At 37.3% G+C, this 22,850-nt stretch overlaps 1 protein-coding gene across 1 annotated transcript in view; it reads right to left on the minus strand.

The window, feature by feature from the left end:
* Positions 1-22,850, minus strand: part of LOC113065679 (SPRY domain-containing protein 3-like) — a 38,723-nt gene that overhangs the window by 5,657 nt on the left and 10,216 nt on the right. The window contains exons 6-8 of the mRNA XM_026237130.1: positions 22,431-22,619; positions 10,347-10,496; positions 4,735-4,792 (exon numbers count right to left, since the gene is read on the minus strand). Of these exons, the coding sequence (XP_026092915.1) occupies positions 4,735-4,792; positions 10,347-10,496; positions 22,431-22,619 (397 nt within the window). The remainder of the gene's footprint in view (positions 1-4,734; positions 4,793-10,346; positions 10,497-22,430; positions 22,620-22,850) is intronic.

The following is a 22,850-nucleotide window of genomic DNA, read 5'->3' on the forward strand; positions in this document are numbered from 1 at the left end:
GAGCAAGTGTAATTGCTGCCTTCACGCGCTCCTCAGATGCTCATTTCCCAAGTTTTGCTTTTAAGTAAGAATGGGAAAACAACACTCACGTTACTACAAATATTTGTTGGATTGCACCGAAATGAGGCACCAAAAATCTGCATTCTGATTCGGTTCAATGCCAGACCTCCATCAGCGGGTGCCGCAATGAGGCGCAGAAAAGACATGCCCCATAAATGCAGCTCCGCAAAAGCTGACAAGAGAGCCTGACACTACTGAAGGTGCCAAAGACAAACTACATTGCCCTGATGAAAGTGATGAAGTGATGGAATTTTTCACACTTGAGAAGAAAACATGGCCTGGGTGAAATGACTAGCAAATAAACAAATTTCCATTACTTCTTGAGATGCACTGGTATGAAAATTTAGTTCCACACAATAATTGTCATATTATGGCCAATAACTAGGGCTGTCACTTTTGTGAAAAAATCATTTTCGATTTTTAAGACATAAGTGTTCATTGAATCGACTGTAAAATTGATTTTCCATTTCTAAAAAAAGACGTTTCCTTTTTCAACATCAAATAATGGACGAACATAAAGAGAGTGCTGGAAATGCACAAGTCAGCAATATTTCTTATTTATTGGCATGAAGTTTCATGCAGAATAACAAACAGCAAGATTCTCGAAAAAATATATATGCAGAAGGGATGGCTGCCATAACAAAAGAAAAACATCACTGCCGACTTCAACCCGGCTACATTTATGATTTAGGCATTTCAAAAATCTCCAAGATTATTTTAAATAATGATTCAATCCATTTCAAACAACTGTTCAAAAAATTTAACTTTAAATGGTCTTGAGAACAGGCGAATTCGCGTCTACCACGCCGCGAGACCTCAATACGCGCGAAAATGCGCCTTTACATTGACTTATCATTTAAATAATTCGCGCCAGACGCTCTATTCGTGTTTGGTGTGAACGCAGCATAAGAGTCGTGGGAAGTCGTGGCCTAATGGTTAGAGAGTCGGACTCCCAATCGAAAGGTTGTTCGAGTGCCGGACCGGCAGGAATTGTGGGTGGGGGGGAGTGCAGGTACAGTTCTCTCTCCACCTTCAATACCACGACTTAGGTGCCCTTGAGCAAGGCATCGAACCCCCAGCTGCTCCCTGGGCGCCGCAGCATAAATGGCTGCCCACTGCTCCGGGTGTGTTCACAGTGTGTGTGTTTGTTCACTGCTCTGTGTGTGTGCACTTTGGATGGATTAAATGCAGAGCACAAATTCTGAGTATGGGTCACCATACTTGGCTGAATGTCACGTCACTTTCACTTTTTTTTTTATAAGAGGACGCTTTCGATGTCACTGGGGCGCGTAAAATTGCTGGTATTTTCTGTCTAGCATACTGCACTTTCGGAATTCTTTATTTTCTTTTTCTACTTGGTTGATAGTTTTGTTACATCTATTTTTTTTATTGTTTCATTATTTTAAAATTAATAGTGTTCATAATTGGTTAAAATCAATTCCCTATTTTCATTTTCGAAACTTTTTTTGGTTGGTCCGATCGATTGTGCAATCGATTTTCGAACTAAAAGTGATAGCCCTACCAATAACCTTTAAATGGTCAATTTTATTGTTCACCCACTCCCCCAAAAAACAAATTTACATGTATATGTACTGCTTTTTTATTTATAGATTTTAAAACATCAAAAACAACTATTTACAAAGAAATGTAATTAATATAGTTTTATGTATTTTTTAGATGTCTATCTATCGATCTATAGATCTATCCATCTACATATAAAATCTCTCTTTCTGTCTGCAGTAAATTTGCACGGACTAACCATCACACAGAATACAAGCAATCATGTATGATAAAAATGCACACTTCACAAGATCTTACGGCTGGATTCGACGAAGTCTGCAAGTTTGTGAAATTAATTGTTTATTAGACATTCAAAGATGTTTAAATTATGTAAATGCATTTTTGCTGAATGCTAAAGGTAAAAGAGAAATCATTATAATGTTTGCCTTTTAATTACTAATCATATTATAGCAATCGTTATAATTTTTCTGTATACCTTTTTTAATTCCTTTGCTTAACAGTTCTATGTGATTATTAGAAAGACTTCCGTATTAGACAGAACTGTTAAATGGTGACAGCAAACAATGAAGAGAGTCACCTAATCGTCATACTTCTGCCTACTTTGAATAGTGAAGTGCTTAAAGTCTGGACACTCAGGCCAGCAGGTGCATCAGAAATCTCATGGAAAACACAAATCCATCAATGTCTGGGCTATGAAACAAGATTAATCAGAGTGCATGTTTATAGCATCTCCATTTTTGCAGCTAAAATCCAAGAACCAAAATAAACCACTAAAAGTATTAACAGATATGTATATATTAAAAAAATCTGAACTGTCACTGTTTATCTGGCTTGCGGGGAAAATTCCTCACCCTTAAACAATAGGCTTAGAGTCACCAAAGCAGCACATTGTTTCATTCGCATGATACTCAGTGACTTATCTGTTATGTGGAGTGGCATGATGGCATGACGGGGTTGATTATAAAGATTGCCATCTTTACATTGAGGAGCAATCTTATCCGATATCAACTTCCTTTGAGCTGCTTTGAAAGATGGGAACTGTGGAGTGAGATATGGCTATTTATCCTTCTGCCATTTTCAAGAGGATTTGCTTCTAATCGACATGCTCATCTCATCGCGACAATACTCTTATCAGCACCCAGGACCTCCACACACTGAAGAGATGGTGCCCATAGATGTGCAGGCTTGAAGAGATGAGGAGCTAAATAAAAAGCTTCACAAAATATCAACACCTGCAGGAATTCTGGGTAATCTACGCATGAACTGTGATAGGAATACAACCAGAGATGACAAAACGGAGAAAACAAAACAAACGTTATGTAAACAGGATCTGGATGTGTGGACTGGTGTGTATACAAATAAAACTGTATGCTGGAAAAGAGGAAGTAGTTTTACATTGATTTTCAATGTTTCATTTCAGATTTTAAATCTACTAAGTCAGAATGAAATCATGTTATGTAACAGATTTACCATGTATGCCGTTGTATCTTGGCTTTGTCCATTTGTGGCATTATTTTGTGTATTTGGTGTAATGAAATGTGTTTGTGTTTTAAGGTAAAAAAAAAAAAAACACATTTTCTATATACTGTACATTATTGTTTCTCCTCTAGCCCCGTATTTGACACCGGAGTGGGTCGACGGTGAGGAGTCCCTGGTGGAGGGATGCTGAAAGACTAGAGAGAATTAAGGTAAGGCTGCTATGATTATTTATACTGGTTCTCTCTTGTGGTGGTTGGATAGATTATGTGATTACTGATGGTGAATTGTTCGCCTTGATTATCTGCGCGTGCTCATCTCGAAAAATTTATAAATAAAACATTACATTGTAGGCTACTCTCACAGGAAACAGTATTCATCTTCCATAGAATGCATTGCACACATATTTAGGTTGAACTGTTCCGGAACGGTGTAGTAAATACAACTTATCCACTGATTTCTAGTTGTGTCCTCTTTTGGAAGGCCAAACAAAGTAGTTTTGCATTTTAGTTATGCAAATTTTCCCACATCGTGACGTAGACATGTGGGGGCATGTTAGAACAAGCAGTTTTAGGGGGGCGTGGACGAGTCTTAACTTTTATAAAGAACATCTCTTTGAATTTGAGACTTAAGTCTTTGCAACTTTACAGATCTTCTTTATGCACCAAGAGCTTGTAACACTCCAAAGAGAATGGAAAACTTGAAATCGCATCATATGACCTCTTTCAAATTTGTCATTTATTTTATTTGTCATCAAGGTGTATGCCATTGCTCCAAGATTTCTTACTCGTTTGCTAATAAATGTTCTACATTTCTTATTTATTTGGTTATATATTATAAATGCTTACTTACCTATTTCAAGTCTTGTATACCTATTTAAACTTTATGCAAGTTGTTTGTTATTTTACATTAGGCATAGCCTGCCCTATAGCATGGTGCATTTTTATTTGTTTTGTTAATAAATCTCTATGTTTTACATATAGGCTAAAGTGAGTTTGCCATTGTATTTTGTTGTTGCATTCAAGCAATTGACGCCGAACTGCCACTAATTAAAAAAAATAATCCTCACCGTCACAACCCTACAACTGGCCTGAACGTAATAACTGTAATAAACCTGTTAAGGAGAAGATGACTAATGTAATTTCACAGTAAAACGCTTCAATTGAGAGTTTTTGGAAGGGGAAAAACAAAAATGTATAATATAATGTACAGTGAAAAGGCATAAAACATTCACAGAATTCACTATGTGACACTTTATTTGATGGTTTTTCATATCAGTTATGTGTATTAGAGATTTATGTTACAACCAATGTTGCTAAATTAATGTTTATTGCATTATTTTAGTGTTGTGTTACCGTGATCGTGTTTAGTATTTGTGTGAATGACATGACAGTGTGCATCTTCTATTTCTTAGTATTTATTTTACCTGTGGTTTTTGTGGTGGTTAGTACTTCAGCAGGTTGGTGTATTAAAATATATAATTTAAAGAAATCTATATATTCTTTAAACTTATGTTCAATCCATTAAACCTAAAATTATTTTTTTACAGTAAAATTCTGGCAACCACAGCTGCCGACTATGCAAAAGCCTGCTGCAGCACGAAAATGACTTTGCATGTAAACATACAGACTGTTAGAATTACAAAAGATTGAACTTTAAAAATGTATAACAGCTCACCTGCGTGATATGCAACAGAACCTCGACTCCATCCCGGATGCCTGTTCTTTGGGTAATCCTGAAAAAAAGAGAGGAAGAATAAGTAAAGGTATTCAAACAATTCTGATAAGTAAAACAGTCAGATTTTAGAGATACCAATGGAAGTGATGGATTTACTGTAAAGATTAACTTGCCAGAGTTTTACTTTTAACAATCTCACTCAACACTTTTAAATTAATGTGGTGGAGAGATGGTTGAGTTCTATAGCCACAAAACAATTACAGCATCACAGCTCGTTTTAGGTTTAAGTGTTGCTGTTACATAGCTTCAAAGGTTATGTTTTTGCATATACAGATACACCATGCCAGCAGAAACACGAGGAGCGGCCAATATTTTGATAAGATCTAAGGATGCCTCAGAGTTAATCAACATGGAAAGATATTTTTGTATTTCTTTGTTGTCATTTGAAGAGACCTTTCAAACGTTTTACACAAAATTGTAGCAACAAATCGCTGGAATCCTGTATATGTAAAGTAATATAAAACATTCTTAATGCATTCATCATATACCTTACAATCTTCAAAAAAAAAAAAAATAATAATAATCTGAATCCAGACTCGCAGGAATAAATGCTGTAACATGTCATTTATGTTCATGCATGTTTGCTAATAATACATTAGTGTTAATTTACACACCTTAAAATGTATATGTGGAATAAAACATTAATCAGGATTAATATTTTGTAACAGCATATTTAATTTCTAGTTCATGCCTAATGCATTAAGTAATTTTAGTAAACAATCTTATTGTAAAGTGTTAAAAACATTTTCTGTCTTAAATTCTTAACTGAATTTTGAACCAATATTATGTTTCTATAATATAATGTGTTAATTATTTTAACATCATTAATCATCATCTGTCGTTTTAAATAATGTGGCACTACAGTTGAAAACAACTGAAAAAAGACACTAGCTTCAGGAAAAAGAGCTTTGGTGGGTACGTGGCCTTACATGTTGTGATATTACTGACAGATCCATATCTTATACTAAAAGTATGTTTACAAAGCCTGTGCTGAAAACTGTTACTGGTTAACCAAAGTATCCAAATAATTAAATGTAACGAGCAAACAAATCATGATTTTCTGAGACATCCACATCATTGAAAATACATAGCCACTTTCATAGAATTAGGATCCTTTGGAAGATAGTTATTTTTAGTCCAGTGATCCTGTTTTGATCTTTTCCTCTCCTCAGTGGGCGGGGCCAAAGATGCGATTACGCAGATATAGGCGTTGATCTGATTCTGCAGAGGCGGTCTTTTGTCACACTATTACATCATAATGGAACAAAATCTGAAAGTCGTTTACTGATCTTGGTTTCAATAAAAGATGTTTTTGGACAAACAAGGAAGTTTTGAGCTCTGAAACTTAAAAGAATGTTGACTTCTTACTAGGTCTGGACCAGAATATCTTATTATTTGAATATTCGTTCAGTGGGTTGGCATTTGATTTTCAATTTTGAGATTGAAATGTTCTTTTTTTTTTTTTTTTTTTTACCCCTGGCAACCTCCACGAAACGGTTCTCATTCGCTTGAATATGTATCGCCCTTGAGTGAACGTCATGATTAATTTGATCTGGAAGAGAAGACAAACATGCCAAAAGTGATCTCAGCTGTGTGGGATCATTTTAAATTGAGTGAGGACAAGAAAGGCATTGTGCCAAAAATGCGATTTGAAACTGGGCTACCACAAGTGCACATCCAGTTAAAAAAAATCACCTGAGTTCTGTAAGTAGTAGGCTTATAGTATATTGTTGGGGTAAAAAAATAAAAAATAAATAAAATAAAAGGAAGAGAAGACAATGCTGAATAAAGTTGTCATTTTTGTTATTTTTGGACCAAAATGCATTTTCGATGCTTCAACAAATTCTAACTGACCCTCTGATGTCACATATTCTACTTTGATGATGTTTTTATTACCTTTATGGACACGGACAGTATACTGTACATACATTTTCAATGGAGGGACTGAGAGCTCTCGGACTAAATCTAAAATATCTTAAACTTGTTTTCTGAAGATGAACGGAGGACTTACATGTTTGGAACGACATGAGGATGAGTCATTAATGACATCATTTTAATATTTAAAGTATTAATATAATAGTTTAAGGCTAATAGAGGCTTGAGTTATGGTTCAAGTCGAGAAGCATCTTTAAATCTCTTTATCTAATAAAGAAGAGGAGAAAACAAACCAGAGGACCAAAAACTCCTGTCCTAAAACTGACAAGATGTTTTAAACAAGAGCAAAAAATGCTTTTCTAAGAAAGTAAGATGACACATTTAACATCCCTCGGTCCGCTGGTGTAGTGAAGCACTAACTCGGGTCGGGACTAGACAATGAAGTTGTGCAACAGAAAGTGCGGGGATGATGATGATACCTTAGGCAAATCTGACAAACAGCTCTAAACATGTAGAGACAATGTAGTGGCGTTCTCTGGAATAACACATGACAGAGTAAACTGTTTGCAAACATTACTTAATTTCGAATGAGTTTACATCTGCGCCCTGACACCATGATAAATGATAGCGCATTACATTTGTGTTCCATATCATGTACAGTGTATAAACACACAAGCAAACAGACACTTCAGCATGCCTAGCAAAGCACACAAGCCATCAATCACCCAACTCGGCCCAGCAAACCCACATATCAGTTTTTGTTTTTTTTGAGTTCGTCAAACTCAAAATTATATAGCACATAGTTCTGTTTGAGAAGAGGAGCTGTTCATGCATATAACGTTTTGGGCCCCTGAGGACACTGCAAAAGCCATTAGAGAGAAGCATCGAGCTTCCAAGAAACACAAACAGTAGCATATGTGTCCACGGCAGAGTGCTATCAGATCCACCCGGGGCTTTTATGTGCGATACTCGAGCTGCCTGCATTTCCACACTATGGCAAAGACAACAAGTAGCAGAGAGGCTGCCGGTGGAGGCAGATGCACATCTCTACATGACATATAGTGCGCAGATTAGGCCAAGAGGGTACCTGCCCTCAACCACCACAATACGGGCCCTGGGCATGGCATTTGTGCAAGCTCCTGTCATCATGAAACCATAAACTATGAAAGTGAACTCAAAAATCAAGAGAAAAAGTAAAGCCTAACCAGGGATAAGTGGTATATTCTATCTGTTGCTCAATAATAAATTACATTTTAAAATATATTCAAATATTAAAGTTATTTTAAATTGTAATACGCCTTCATAATATTACCATTTTATTTAAATAACAAAAAAAGCCTTAGTGAGAATAAGAGAATACCTTCAAAAACATAAAAACTGTAGTGTATACATAATACTTATGCATAATGCATAATGAAATGGTTTGTTTCTTTTAGATTATCCATTTAAATAATGGATTTTATATAGTTAAAGGGATACTCAACCCAAAAATTTAAATTTTGTCATTAATCACTTACCACCAAAACTATAATTTGCATTATTGACACACTGTTTTCCTAATGAATGTTGTTCAGTTGATTTGACACAATGTATTTAGTTTAAAGCGCTATATAAATAAAGGTGACTTGACTTAAAGGTGACCACCAAGTTGTTTCCAAACCTGTAAAAGCTTTGTTCATCTTCGGAACACAATTTAAGATATTTTGGATAAAAACCGGGAGGCTTGTGACTGTCTCATAGACTGCCAAGTAAGTTACACTGTCAAGGTCCAGAAAAGTATGAAAAGTATCATCAGAATAGTCCATTTGCCATCAGTGTTCAACCGTAACATTATGAAGGATTTGGGGTGGAGTATCCCTTTAAAAGATAAATTCAAGGTTAAAACAATAAAATCTACCAATACAAGGCATTTGGAAAGCAGCAAAAATATTTTTTTAAAGCAAAATGTTTCCAAGGCAGTTGTTAATATCTTAAAAGTGGTCAAAGCTGATGAATCACCCAAAAACTACAATGGAGCGCCAGAAGTCGTCAGATGGACTATTGTGTTTCTTGCCAAACACTTCAAAAGTTGACTTGCACTCTGAAATGTGATTTTTTTTTCCAAAATAAATAAGGACACCAGTGTTTTCAGGAACACACACTCCCTCGATTGCTCCATGGGAAGTGCTAGAGAGCTTGCTGAAACAGTGGTGCCGGATGAGAGCAGAGGAAAGGGTTGGTGTGAGAAGGGAAGGTCAGGAGGTGATAAGGGTCGAACCCATTCACGCAGACGTGGCCGCTGAGGCTCCAGTACACACCGCCGCCCCTCGTCAGAACCCAGAAAATCTTTGTCTTGCATCCTAGCAACCCAGTGTATATTCCGGATGCATGCTTATGAGCTCATACAGCCAGCTAATGTCCCCGTTCACAGGGGGTGAGGGTTCACTGATCGCAGATAAGGGCTCAGCTCTTCCTCCCCACATCCGCCAACATTCTCAGACCAAAACTGGGATTGTCAGAGAGTAAACTATCTTATAATTCGGCCTATCTGATGGTTCCTATCTTAGGCTGGTTGCCATTCCACGGCTGTTTGGTGATACGCAGACTTGATGCTGTAACAATTAACAACCACACTGTTTGTAAATGTCTCTCCAGACACAGGATGCAGGGAGCGCGGTACATGTCCAATGGGAGTAAACAGAAATTAGGCAGCTATGCTTTAACTGATATTTGATACTTAATGAAACACAGATGCAAAGTTCCAGAAAACGTCAAAATTAGAAAAAAAACAACAACAAATTGCTCTCCATTTCTCTGAGCAACCAGCAGCCTCGCACGACTCAACATGGCAGGCTTGTTTACTGTCTGTAGTTCCCAACCTGAGACTAATTACACTTTCCTCATGTTCTTGTACAGCATGTCAGGAAGAGAGAAGAACACAGTGGTCACGTTCCCGTTCCCACCTTAACTATTCCTGATTAAAAGTACTCAAAAAATAAAAAGATTTTACTCAACCTTGTATATTAGGGTTATTATTGTGAACTACAACTAAAACCATTGAAAACTTTTTTTGCTAGTTGAAATAAAGCTAAAATAAACTAGATATTAAAAGAAAACTTAATCAAAAAATTTTGAAAATGTTGCACTAAGAATAAATGGAAATAAAAACTAAAACTAGAGATGAAATAAAAATTAATTATATATAATGCATGAAATAATATTAAACTAACAAATTCACACTGCTCTTTTACATACCACAAAACAAAATGGCAAAAACAACCATAAACACAAAAAATCAGTTGAAGGACATTATATTCTAAATAGATCTGAAAATTGAGAGTTGAATGATATGCCCAAGGTGAGTATTTTTAGGAAATAATTGGTCTGTTGCTCGTACAATGACTTTGTCAGGTTTAATAAAAGACTAGTAATATCGCATGAGTCATTTGGACTACTTTATGAATCTTTTATGATGCATTAATGGGCTGTCAATCACGACAGATGAGTGAACTGTTCGTTTGAGGTGACTCTCAAACCACTGTTCTATTTTCATTCTGCACCTCAGGGCATTTTAAGTGCCAAACTTACTTTCTTAGCCGCATTTGCGATCTTGGTGTATATCCAGAGCTTACTGTACACATCCCTTCTTGTTCAGGCCTTGACCATAACAAAAAAAACACTGGAAATTTACGACTTACTCTTCTCGCCAGGCCCAGGGCGATGTAGCACTTCTCTCCGGGATCCACAATTTCCACTTCAAAGTAGTGACTTCGTGTCGTGAGGGGCTGCCGGGCCTGAGCCAGACCCACGTCCATGATGCTCTTCCCTTTCCCAACATATTCCAGAAGCTAAGGCAGAAAACATCATAGATTTAATGAAAGTTAGGTTTCATTTAGATACATTACAGAGCATTACACAGCATTATAAGAGTTTAATATTTTCATGATGTTTTCAACTCATTGCTCATGTAGAAGTAAACAGGGTCTTGTCAGGTGGATTATCTGGTCAGTATAAAGTTAACTTGGCATAAACCAGATGTATCAATAAAAATAGGCAACCTTGCTGTGAGCAGTTTTGGGAAATCAAATGTGCTGTGCTGCAAAGGCTCAGTCTTTCAAGGAAATGAAGATCTTGATTTATGCCAAGTCATTGTGAAACTGGTTTCAAGTTTTATATTCTTTATTTTTGATCAGATAAAAAGCCTCTGTGATCTTAAATCTTATAGACCCTAAACTTTTGAATATCAGTGTGTTTATATATACAAAAAAATTGAGCTCAAAGCACTTAGAGAAGAATATTTAGAAGAATAATCCACAAGAAATGAGATCAAGTATGGGCAAACCCAAGCACACAGCAGTGATGACACATCTCAGATTGGCTTTTTCCATCAGGTGTGTTAGCAAAGAAAGATGTAATAAGATTAATAGAGAAGACAAAAAAGGTTGACCTGTCTTCAATAAATTCATGGGATAGCGAGGGTGGGGCATGGGCTTTCAACTACAGACATGCGAGTGGTATCGACAGCCCCACCTAGCCTTACAAATGAAAAGAAAATTTACCAATGGAACAATGTTGACATGGCATAAGGTCAAATGTTTCATTCAACAGTGTTGCAAAAAAATGTCACTCATGCAAGTGTGAGCCATCTCCCATGGACTCTCGAAAGTCAAACACTTTAGGTTAAACCTTGAAATCGGTCTACATAAATGACATTTTTAGGCATCATATGTCTGTTCAAGTGATCAAAGAAAAAAAAAAAACAATTTACCTAATGGACTGCTGTCTTATCTCTGGACATACGCACTTCTGAACAATCAATTTAAAGACCAAAACTAAATTGCATCTTTAGTTATCATATACCAACTTCGTTAACAGTCTGTACTGAAATGTAAAAAAGTGTCAATTTCCCATGAGCATTCTAAACGCTGTTAAGTGGATTCTTTAACACTGCTGATTGGCCATTGTGCACAACAGACATGTCTGTGGTTGGCTGCAGGGATCATCGCTGTTGAGAGTGTGAACACAATGGCCAATCAGCAGTGTTTAAGAATCCGTTCAACAGCGCTCAAAAAGCTCTCGGATAATGGATTTTTCAAATTTGAGTACCGACTGGTACCGAAGTCAGTACATTTGACAACACCACTACCTAGACATCATTAAACTTCAGATTAAAAGCTAGACGACATTTTTGGCCATCATATGCATTGCCAAATGTTCATATGACTTTTGAACAATCAAAAAAAGAATTTTTAATGTTAAAACCTGGTGAGCTGCCTACCTCAACAGCAGTTTTGGGAATCACATGCCTATGATGCCTAAAAAGGCTACGGTCTTTCTCTCACGTTCTTTTCCTGGCCCAACAGCTCTGCGAGCACAGCTTCTAAACTCACTACACAGTATCATGATTACTTTCAGATTTCGACTGGTTGTCATTAATTACTTAGAAATTTCCATTTGCAACGTCAGAATCTGCACTTTATAGGGGCAGTGGAAAGATTTTGCCAGTGCCATCAACAACCTTTGGTATCCTTGTTTATGCCAGTAGACGACTGCAGGTCAGACGGAGACTCTGACAGGGGGCCTCGTACAACCACATGCTGGTAACAACTGGACATTTTGAAAAACATGGAAACGTGCGTGCAAAAGTAAAACGCAGCCTTTAAACGACGTGAACCGGTTGCTGTCAGTTGTCCAAAAATATCCCCCACTGACATCAAAACCACTGATAAAGTGCAGAAAATAGGATGCAAAATCCTGAAAACAATCAGTCTTTGCTTTGATCAAAGCGGACCTGATAAATTAAACTAAACTGACTGGTGTACAATATGAAAGAATGCATGTTTCTCAAACAGAAGACATTCACTTCTCATCTCCTGGGGCTCACTGGTGGATGCACCCATCAAGGAACTGATATCCATTTAGTGGTATTAATCGTATGTTGCTTTTTATAGATGCAAAACTGTTTTTTTTTTCTGCCTCCACCGGACACTTCTTTTCAACATAAATCTCTTCATGTTTTCGTGCCAGGACAGTTGCGCATTTGAGGATGGAGGCAAAATTGCACCTAGTCACACCTTTCTGCCTCCTTGATGCTTAGTAATGGGGAGGTTGTCTACCTTTATACCACTCTTAACGGCTCTCAACAGCTCCCAGCATGCTTGGATGACAGTGCTGACAGATCCAACATGCTCTCGAACGTCACCATCCCCAGACCTGTGTGGGGGTGGCAGCTTGTTTTGTTGACCTGCTGCCCCGGCAACAGGTGCAACATTGCGAGCAAGTCCCACAACCTTCTATCACAGTACGGAGAACGTGAAAAAGGCTGAAGACACAAAGTGGGAGTTGCCCACAAGCGGAGCCGCTGAGATGTTTGCCTTCAGTCTTTAAAGTAAGGTCTATGTTTTGACAGCCGAAGACGAAATCACTGAAGATGATGTTGTTATTAGTTGTCTGTCGGCTAGCGTTTACTCAGAGTCTGTCTAAATGCATTTTATCCTTAATTCACCTCGTTCTTCAGAGTGTTAAGTTGCACTTGGCATTAAGCTGATTGTTTAATTGACAAAACAAATGATTAAAAGCCTCGACATGCAGACTCCGTTTTGTGGAGCACTGGGAATTCCTGTCACTATCAAAAACGGTCTTAAAAAAGCAAAACAAAATGATTTCAAATGATCAATGATAGAATCATGGTACAATACCTGTACAATTTCTAAATAATTTTAGACAAGATGTGGCAGGAATATCCCCATCCATTCATTTGTTTTTAAAAGTAACGGGTCATCAGATAATCAAATTTTCCTTTTGAATTTGCTAGTTCATTGTACTATAATAACACCTTGTGTAATGGTGCAGCAAATTTCACCAGGCAAGATCCAGTCATTTCAGGAATACATGCGATCAGAACTTTCTTGAGAGATTTAAAGATTTCCACATTAAAACGTTGCACCAATTTCAACCAAAATTGCTCATGAGAATTTGCGGCACTAACCAACAGAAAGCCGCTTGGTTTGAAAGTGACTTCTGTGTGAGATGTGCTTCATACTAGGGCTGTCACTTTTGTGAAAAAATAATTTTCGATTTTTAAGACATAAGTGTTCATTGAATCGATTGTAAAATCGATTTTCCATGTCTAAAAAAAGACGTTTCCTTTTTCAACTTCAAATAACGGACAAACATAAAGAGAGTGCTGGAAACGCACAGGTGAGCAATATTTCTTATTTATTAGCATGAAGTTTCATGCAGAATAACAAACAGCAACATTCTCGAAAAAATATATATGCAGAGGGGATGGCTGCCATAACAAAAGAAAAACATCACTGCCGACTTCAACCCGGCTGCATTTATGATTTAGGCAATTCAAAAATCTCCAAGATTATTTTAAATAATGATTCAATCCATTTCAAACAACTGTTCAAAAAGAAAACGCTCTCTCCGACCGCACTGATGTCCCAGGGACACTCAGGTACAATCTGCGCAAGGTGGGGGGTATTACTGCCAATTTTCCACCACAAAAGCCGGTCGTAAACGCGTCTTTACATTGACTTAACATTGAAATCATTCGCGCCAGACGCTCTATTCGCGTTTGGTGTGAACGAAGAGAGGTCGCTTTCGATGTCACAGGGTCTTATAGGCGCGTAAAATTGCTGGTATTTTCTGTCTAGCTTTCGCAAGGCATACTGCACTTTCGGGATTGTTTATTTTCTTTTTCTGCTTGTTTGTGAGTTTTGTTACATATATATTTTTTAATTGTTTAATTATTTTAAAATGAATAGTGTACATATTTGGTTAAAATCGATACTCTATTTTCATTTTCGAAACTTTTTTTGGTTGGTCCGATCGATTGTTCAATCGATTTTCGAACTAAAAGTGACAGCCCTACTTCATAAATTGCTATACTATTTACAATGTATGCAAAATGTTGATATTAAACTGCTATTAAATGGCTCTTATGCAACATTGTGACATTTCACTGAACTGAACAGAACATAATTGCCTCCACAAAAACACTACTTATGTTTAGATTATATCTTCTTTGACCTGTTTACTGCTGCCCAGTCAGAGAAGTAATAAAGAGGGTGCAGAAAAGTGACTTTTCCTGCACAAAAAATTACCACTTCAGGTAAAAATATTACTTCACTTCATTCATGCAAGACATGTTCATTCATCTCTGTGCTTTGTTTTTAATTTTAAAAGATGTTCAGCATGGCACGTCCACTCTGCTGTGTCTAGCTGCAAAAACATGTCAGTCTGCACTGTTTTAAATTGTTTTTCTACGAAATGCGCACTTGACGGATGTCTTTGACTGTTACGGAGCGCCTGGCTAACACGTTTTTAAGACACCGAGACAAGTTAAAAAGATTAAGATAATTGTGCTGCTCCTGGCTGTGGAAACCAGCATGACTTTCAGAAAGAGCACATTTCGTCATCGTTTACTCATGTGGAAGGGCCTCCAGACCTGTGTGACTTACTTTCTTCCATGGAACACAAAAGAAAATAGTTTTTGAAAAATGTCCCAGTAATTTTTTGCCCCTAAAAGGACAGTAAATAGAATTCAATGTTGTTCAGACACCAACATTCTTCAAATTATCTTTTTTTCCCCACCCACAAATGATTAGTTAATCAAACAGGTTTGGAACAGCATGAGGGTGAGAAAATAATGACAAATAATTACAAATTAAATAATTTGGGTAAATTATCAGATTTGAGATTTCACAAAATGCCTGTCCACATCAATGTGGGATTATAAACTTGCTTGACATTTCATCTTAGATTATTAGTGAATCAGTTGAAATAGTTGCGAAGAAGCTGTTAATCAAAGATGTAGGAGTTAAAAACTATAACTATACCCCACATCCAAGCTATAAATAAAGTATCTGATGATAGCTATTTAATATTTATGGCTTAAGGTGTGCCATAAACTACATGGGCTAGATTGAACATCTGAATTAAGATTTATAAACCCATCAAAGATATTCCGGAGTATTTTCTTCATTGTCAGTGTTCATACTTATTTCTTAAGATATTAGCAAATAATAGCATTGGGTGTTTGAGTAGCACTAAAGTCACATGTTTAATTCAATGTAGATAGAGACAGGGTGAAAAAGTTAATAATTACTATGAATACTAAAAAGAAATCTCAATGGTGGCCTGGTCTGTGGTGTCTTTCACCACCTTATAATAGATTGAACCATCACTACAAGTTGTTGCTGCAGGAAAGATATGTTGCCCCATAGTAATCACTCACTCCAGTCCTACCAAAGGACTGCTGGATCTGATGCTGCTGGACATAGCGTGATAAAAGACATTTGCATACTTAGATAGCTCTGCAAAAAAAGCAGCTGTCACATTGAAGAATATCAACCACAACATTTTTTTGGTTTCCTTCTGATTAGTTCATCCTGAAATGGCCGAGGAGTTAAAAATAAATTACCACATACTTGACCTTTCTGTCAACACCCCAAAACTATTGCTCTCTGATGAAAAAATATATATAAAGATTACAGAAATGGTGAGAAACATTCAGACAAACACACACACAAAAAAGAGACCCTTAAATCTAAACAGGGGTCATTGATATTAAAAATAATTTCTTACATTTGAGTTGGTAACACTTTCTATTATTTAAAGGGATAGTTCACCCAAAAATGAAAATTTACCCCATGCTTTATTCACCCTCAAGCCTAGGTGTATATGACAACATTCTTTATTCTTTAGTTATATAAAAAATAGTCCTGCTGCTTCCAAGCTTTATAAGGGCAGTAAATGGTGGACGAGATTTAGATGCCCAATAAAGTGCATCAATCCATCATAAAAAAGTACTCCAAACTAGGGTTGGGCTGATAGACAATGCCTTTGACCATCACCGTAGGCTGATAGACATTACGATGTTAAGCTGACATCAGGACCTGCAAATCATTTGCCATGGTCCTATCAGTCATTTCTCCTTAATCTGTGTATATGGTAAGTGAACTTTCATGTACTGTAATGCAACAGGCTACCGCTAGCAATCGGCTAACCTTTTAGTGGCTCCGTAGAACTCATTATTTGTTTCAAGCTTTGGGCACACCCATGACTTAACCTCCCCCCCGCCCCTCCATTAACATATATTAATGAAGTGGACCTTGTTGTAAATTTAACTGAAGTTTACAAACATGTGAACATTTGCAATCACAAATACTTTCTTTTCTGAACATTTGCTGCAATGACAATCCAACAACCCTGTTCCTGACAGGCTCGGGATTTGTTTTTGCAACTTTTACATGATTTCACAACAGAATGGAGCTGAGAACCTTGGGTTAACCTGTGGTTAAATGCCTTGATCAAAAACACATTGATAATGGATCTCTTGGGTATCAAACCAGCAGGCCTCCAGTTACTAGACCTGAATGCTAATCGCTGCTGAAGTTGGTTACATGAACATAATTGCCAACAACAACAAGCTAACAGCTAAACATCCACAGGCTACACTTTAGGAATGATCTGAATCAATCAAGGGTCTCTGTAGAGACTTAGTTTAAACTTAAACCCAAAGAGGTCACAGAAGTGACATTACCAAGCATTTTACCATGTAGACATACATAAACAGCGTTTCTCTGAAATCTCCAAAATGTTTATGCTTCAATAATATTAGATCAAGTAAGCAATAAAGTGACAACAAATGGTAGAATTAATTGTGTTTCTTGAGCTCAAAACATGCTAAAATTTAAATTCTGATGAGATATTGAGCATCAGGCCTACACGTCATTTGACTTCCATATCTTGATTTTTATCAAAAAGGATGCAAAGCAAACGCAATGGAAATTACAAGTTAAAGCAGGTTAACAGCCTCTCCCTCCCACAGATAAGTCATCATTTCCTTTTTCTCACACTCTCAAGTTCCCTTTGATGGATGAAGCGATGTTCCAATGCCCTAACACACCGAGTTTCAAATGAAACTGTTCTGTTGTGGGAAACAGATGAACTCAGGCTGACCAAAAATACCATTGATATGGACGCTAAAGGTTCATCAGATGAACTAGTGCTCCAAACCAAATGGAAAGTAGGGAAAACTATCCAACTGTGCTGTAAGGATGTTACACAAAAAAGAAAAGAAAAGAAAAGAAGAGCAGGAACAGATGTCTCCGGTAGCTTATTCAAGATGAAACTATGAAGACCGTCTGACAGCGGTTAGTGGTAAACCGACCATAATGATAATGAATTCCCGTCCAGGCTTAATTGTACAAGTGTGGCTCTTAAAGCCTGACCAGAATTAACCAGGCCACAGTCACATCTACAGTGCCAGAAGACTTGAGGACTGTCCTTCGTTTCCTTGTGTACAACATTAAGACTAAATCATTTCTCTAACTGGGACAGGGGAATGTACAGTAATGGGTTGGAACCATTTGAGTCACCCTGTCAGTTTCAGACACTCAGCAACATTGACAGGCTTGACGAAACCACAAACACTCCGAGCTGAAGCGTAAAATAACCCATGCTTCTCATATACAAAAGGCCAAAGAGTTTATGACCATATATCTTCACTCTAAATCCACCACCTCTAAATTCTCAGACGTTATCACTCCCAACCAGCTCATAAGTGTGCGTGTGAGTCAGTGTGAGTGCATGCACGAGTACGAAGCAGCATGTAGCTCTGGAAGTGAGAATGTGCATGCCAGCGTCGGTGTGCTAGCGGTAGTCCAGGTTTCTGTCTGGCGGAGGCAGGGCTGTAGGGAGATTAGTCGGTGGGCAGAGGCTCGAGTGTAGTAACAACTAAACTGATCTCTGCCGTGCGTTCACATAGAACCGCACGTACACAGCGGAGTCAGCCAAACACCTTCTCATGACACAAACACACACATAGACAGGGGTGACCTATGTGTGACAATTCGTTGCTCAATTTTGCTCATGCTGTAGATGTTGGCAACATATATCAGGGCTAGTCTAAAGAGTATGAGTAAAGCATACTAATCCACCAATTTTCATATCATTTGATTGCAATTTTCTCTGGCCGATGTTGTGACTGCACTTAAGTGATGTAGTTTTCATGCATTAATTTTGAACAGAAATGGTGGCAGACATCATACTGTTTAAATTCGCCAGATCCAGTAAGACTAATGCGAAGTTAACACAGAATTTCCAGAATAACCCAGAAAGACCACTTAAATGAGATGGGAATGGGCTAATTAGTGGCTTTACACAGGCTAACTGGAAAAAGAAGTAAAGGAGTCAGCAAATCTTCAGTTTCCCAGAGTTCATCTGTGAAAGGGATCTTCCAGCGAAAGTAATAATCTCATCTGGACAGCAGTGATCTGCATGATCACCCAGATGGCACAAAGAGCAAAAAACTGTACTGTTTCTGAAAGAAGTCTCTCATGATCCCCAAAACTGGATTCATTTAATACAATAAAAACAGTAATATTGTTAAATATTGTTACAATTTAAAATACATTTTGTTTTCTATTTTAATATCATTTAAAATTGTATTTATTCCTGTGATGCAAAGTGATATTACATAATCCTTCAGAAATCATTTTAATATGCTGATTTGGTGCAGCATTTCTTATTATAATCAACAGTAGTGCCATAATATTTTAGTGGGAAACAGGAAACTTTTTTCATAATTCTTTAATGAACATAACTATTGTAACATTACAACAACAGTTCTTCTTAACAATTTAATGTATCCCTGCTGAATTTTTTTTTTTTTTTTTTTTACATCTTTATATATATGTGACCCTGGACCACAAAACCAGTCTTAAGTTGCTGGTGTATATTTATAGCAATAGCCAAAAAAAAAAAAAAAAGATTGTATGGGTGAAAAATTTTAAGGTTTTTCTTTTATGCCAAAAATCATTATATTATTATTATTATTAAGTATTATTAAGATCATGTACCCATGAAGATATTTTGTCAATTTCCTACTGTGAATATATCAAAACTTATTTTTTGATTGGTAATATGCATTGCTTAGAATTCATTTGGACATTTTTAAAGGTGATTTTCTCAGTATTTAGATTTTGTTGCACTCTCAGATTCCAAAAAGTTGTATAGCAACCAAATATTGTCCGATCTAAATAAAACATACATCAATGGAAATCTTATTCATTCAGCTTTCAGATGTTGTATAAATCTCCTAAAAAAAAATTTACACTTAAGACTGGTTTTGTGGTCCAGGGTCACTCACACACACACACACATATATATATATATATATATATATATATATATAAATGTCAAATATTCATTTAATTCTACTTTAGTACTTTAATTCTCTTTTACTTTAATTCTCACCTCACTGAATTTAAGTGAAGGCACTGAATTTAAAAGGCATTCCCAAAGAAAATCTGAATAGCACACCTCTCTGATATAATTACTAATTTTGCATATTGCAAATCTTGCATTAATAAAAAAAGAATCTGCTTAATGATTACTTATAATTATGACTTATGAGTTCCAAATAAAACCACTTTAGCATCGACATAGAAAAATACATGACGGACAAGGAAAGGCCATGACGAGCTGTTGTAAGCATTGCATAAAATACATCCATCTCAAGCTATCTATTAAACAGTGAAATGCACTATTAGGCACATCAAAATATTTCCTGGTTATGGCATGCATGAAGATGGATGACAAAGCATGTAGACAATAAAAAACGAAATAAAGCCAAGCCGTGTTCGCGATTTCTACGATGACAGTTAGCAGCATGCCAGAATGTGATACCTTCTTATCTAAACAGGAGTGGCTCTCTGATCACAAAGAATGTAAACCTTAACAGAAGAAAAACCGCCTTACAGGGCAAATTAGTGCGATCGTATTTGGATCTGCCAGCACTTCTTCAAGAGCAAAGCACTTAAAGGGATGCTTCACCTATAAATGAAAACTCTATCATACTCACCCTTGAGTTATTCCAAACCTGTATGATAAGGAGATGTCTAAAAAAGGTTTATACTGCTTATTTCCAGTTTTGCATGTTCAAGCTTTCCATGTCACAATTAATTACAAGATGCAAGAGGACCAAGAGGGTTTGGTGTCACTGAAATCAAACCAACGATGACACACAAAGTATAAATAAGCAAACATTTCAAAGCCATTAAATTATGAGAGAACTTCACCAGACTTGGATCGCTTGAGGTTCATCCCTGTTAAATACATTGCACTGTTCTATGGTGACATCACAAAAAAGTTGCAGAAAAGCCCAATGGCCCTGTTTGATAAACAAAGATTACTTAACAGATTAAAAGATTAGTTGTTTATCTATACTAATACAGTAATAAACTTGTTTTTCCAATGTCTTACTGAAAGACAGATGTTTAGAATTTTTTTTTTACCACAGAATAGAAATGTGTCCCAACCAACTTTCGCTGAAAGACGAGAGCTACTCCATAAATGGAGGGAATGACTGGTGGTGTTCTTAAAGCCGCAGACAGTAAGTTGGATCCGTCGGAGACAGGCCACACAATGGCCTCTTGTGACAGACTGCAGAATAACTCTTGAGTCTTAGTTTACATTAGATCGTGCCTGAAGAGTAGGAGATAAGTATCTTCAAAAGCTGCCTGACGAACGACAGCTATTAAACCTACTAAAGAATCATTTAATTACTGGCATGCCGCTGACGGCGAGTACTTTACACAAAATCCATCTTGTCGCAAGATTGCTTATTCTGAAAGAAACTAACTCAGTGGAAACTAAACCACGGGGCGTTCACACTTGGTTCCATACACCAAACTTTTCAGGTTCTTGTCAAAACACGCCGTTATCAGCAGAGTCTTTAAGTCTTGGGACACCCTCTCGCCAAGCCAACGGGACTCACAGAGAAGGCACACAACTGAGAAAACCACATATTAGAAAAGGCAAAAAGATTCCTTGGCACCCTGTAAGTCCTCTTATTGAGTTTTTACAAGCTGGTCTAGTGCCAGTTCTGGCTTGCGCTGCCCCGTTCATGCCATCAGCCCAGTGAAGCATAACAACAGAGCGGTACTTTATGCTGAATGCTTTCAAGACCACAGTGAAGCATTAATAGGCCGACGAAAGTCCAGGGCATCAGATAGGAAGGTGTGCACGATGAGCGCACATTCTTTTCTCAAAAGAACATCTGCATGTATTGCACCAGAGACTCACTTTATTGGGAGGTCTCTGCTCCACAACCAATCCAAACACATGACTGCTTGTTCCTTTCAACTTTATCTAAACACTACTGTGAGGAATTATGGGTGAAAAAACGTTGCCTCCAGCGAGCAATTCCATCCACTCAATCACAACTGCACATGCATTAAGGTTCCGCTGACTCCTCTATCACGGTGTTCCTCCAGGTGTTTTTTTTTTTTTCTAGAAATGAAGATGATTTCAACTTGGTAAATGGCTGACAGGATGTAATGTGATGTGTGGTTTTTGTATTTGTATCATTTCTGTCGTAATGTGAGATATGATGGTTCAAAATATTTTAGGCGGGAATTACATCCAAGTCCTGTTCCTCTTTTAGTGCCAATCTCTGAGCCAGTTTCATCATTCACCAGGCAAAAATGGTACAATCAACAGCTCTGAAATGAGCCACAAAACATTCATGTCTGCCAAGGTTCAGGGTTCATTACAATCCCTAAGCCTAAATATGGCAACAGGAATATATATTCTTGCATAAGCATGCACCACAAATTCCTAACAATACATGACTTCCAATTATCCTAGTGTAAATTATGGTTTACTTTACAGTTTTTCACCATGCCGACACTCAAATCATCATATTTTCCATAGAAACTCATTGGTTTCACATTTGGTCAGGTTTTTGATGGCCATCCCTCACTCACCGTGCCGCTTACTCTGACATCATACAGGCGTGCCCATTCATCCTCATGGCTGTCCACCATCATGACGCTGTCGTCCTCCTCCGAACCCCATTCTGCCTGCAGGTCCAACCGTACCTCTTCACCGAGGGAGTGCATGCCAATGGCAGGGAAAAGCCCATCTGGAACCACCGGCACCACCACTGAGCCCACCTTCCATTCAAACACACACACACACACACACACACACACACACACACACAGAGAGAGAGCTCTGTTAAAGCATTCCATAAGTTAAACATTTTTTTACAGCACCATATAATATTATAATTTATTTGAAGACTAGACTATTATGTGTTCAAAGACTTTATCTCTACAGATTCTTTTAACAAGTGTAATGAAGCAATAAACAAAACTGTTACACACAATGGACTACAGAACTCA

This window comes from Carassius auratus, chromosome 48 (genome assembly GCF_003368295.1).
Source record: "Carassius auratus strain Wakin chromosome 48, ASM336829v1, whole genome shotgun sequence".
Lineage (NCBI taxonomy): Eukaryota > Metazoa > Chordata > Actinopteri > Cypriniformes > Cyprinidae > Carassius > Carassius auratus.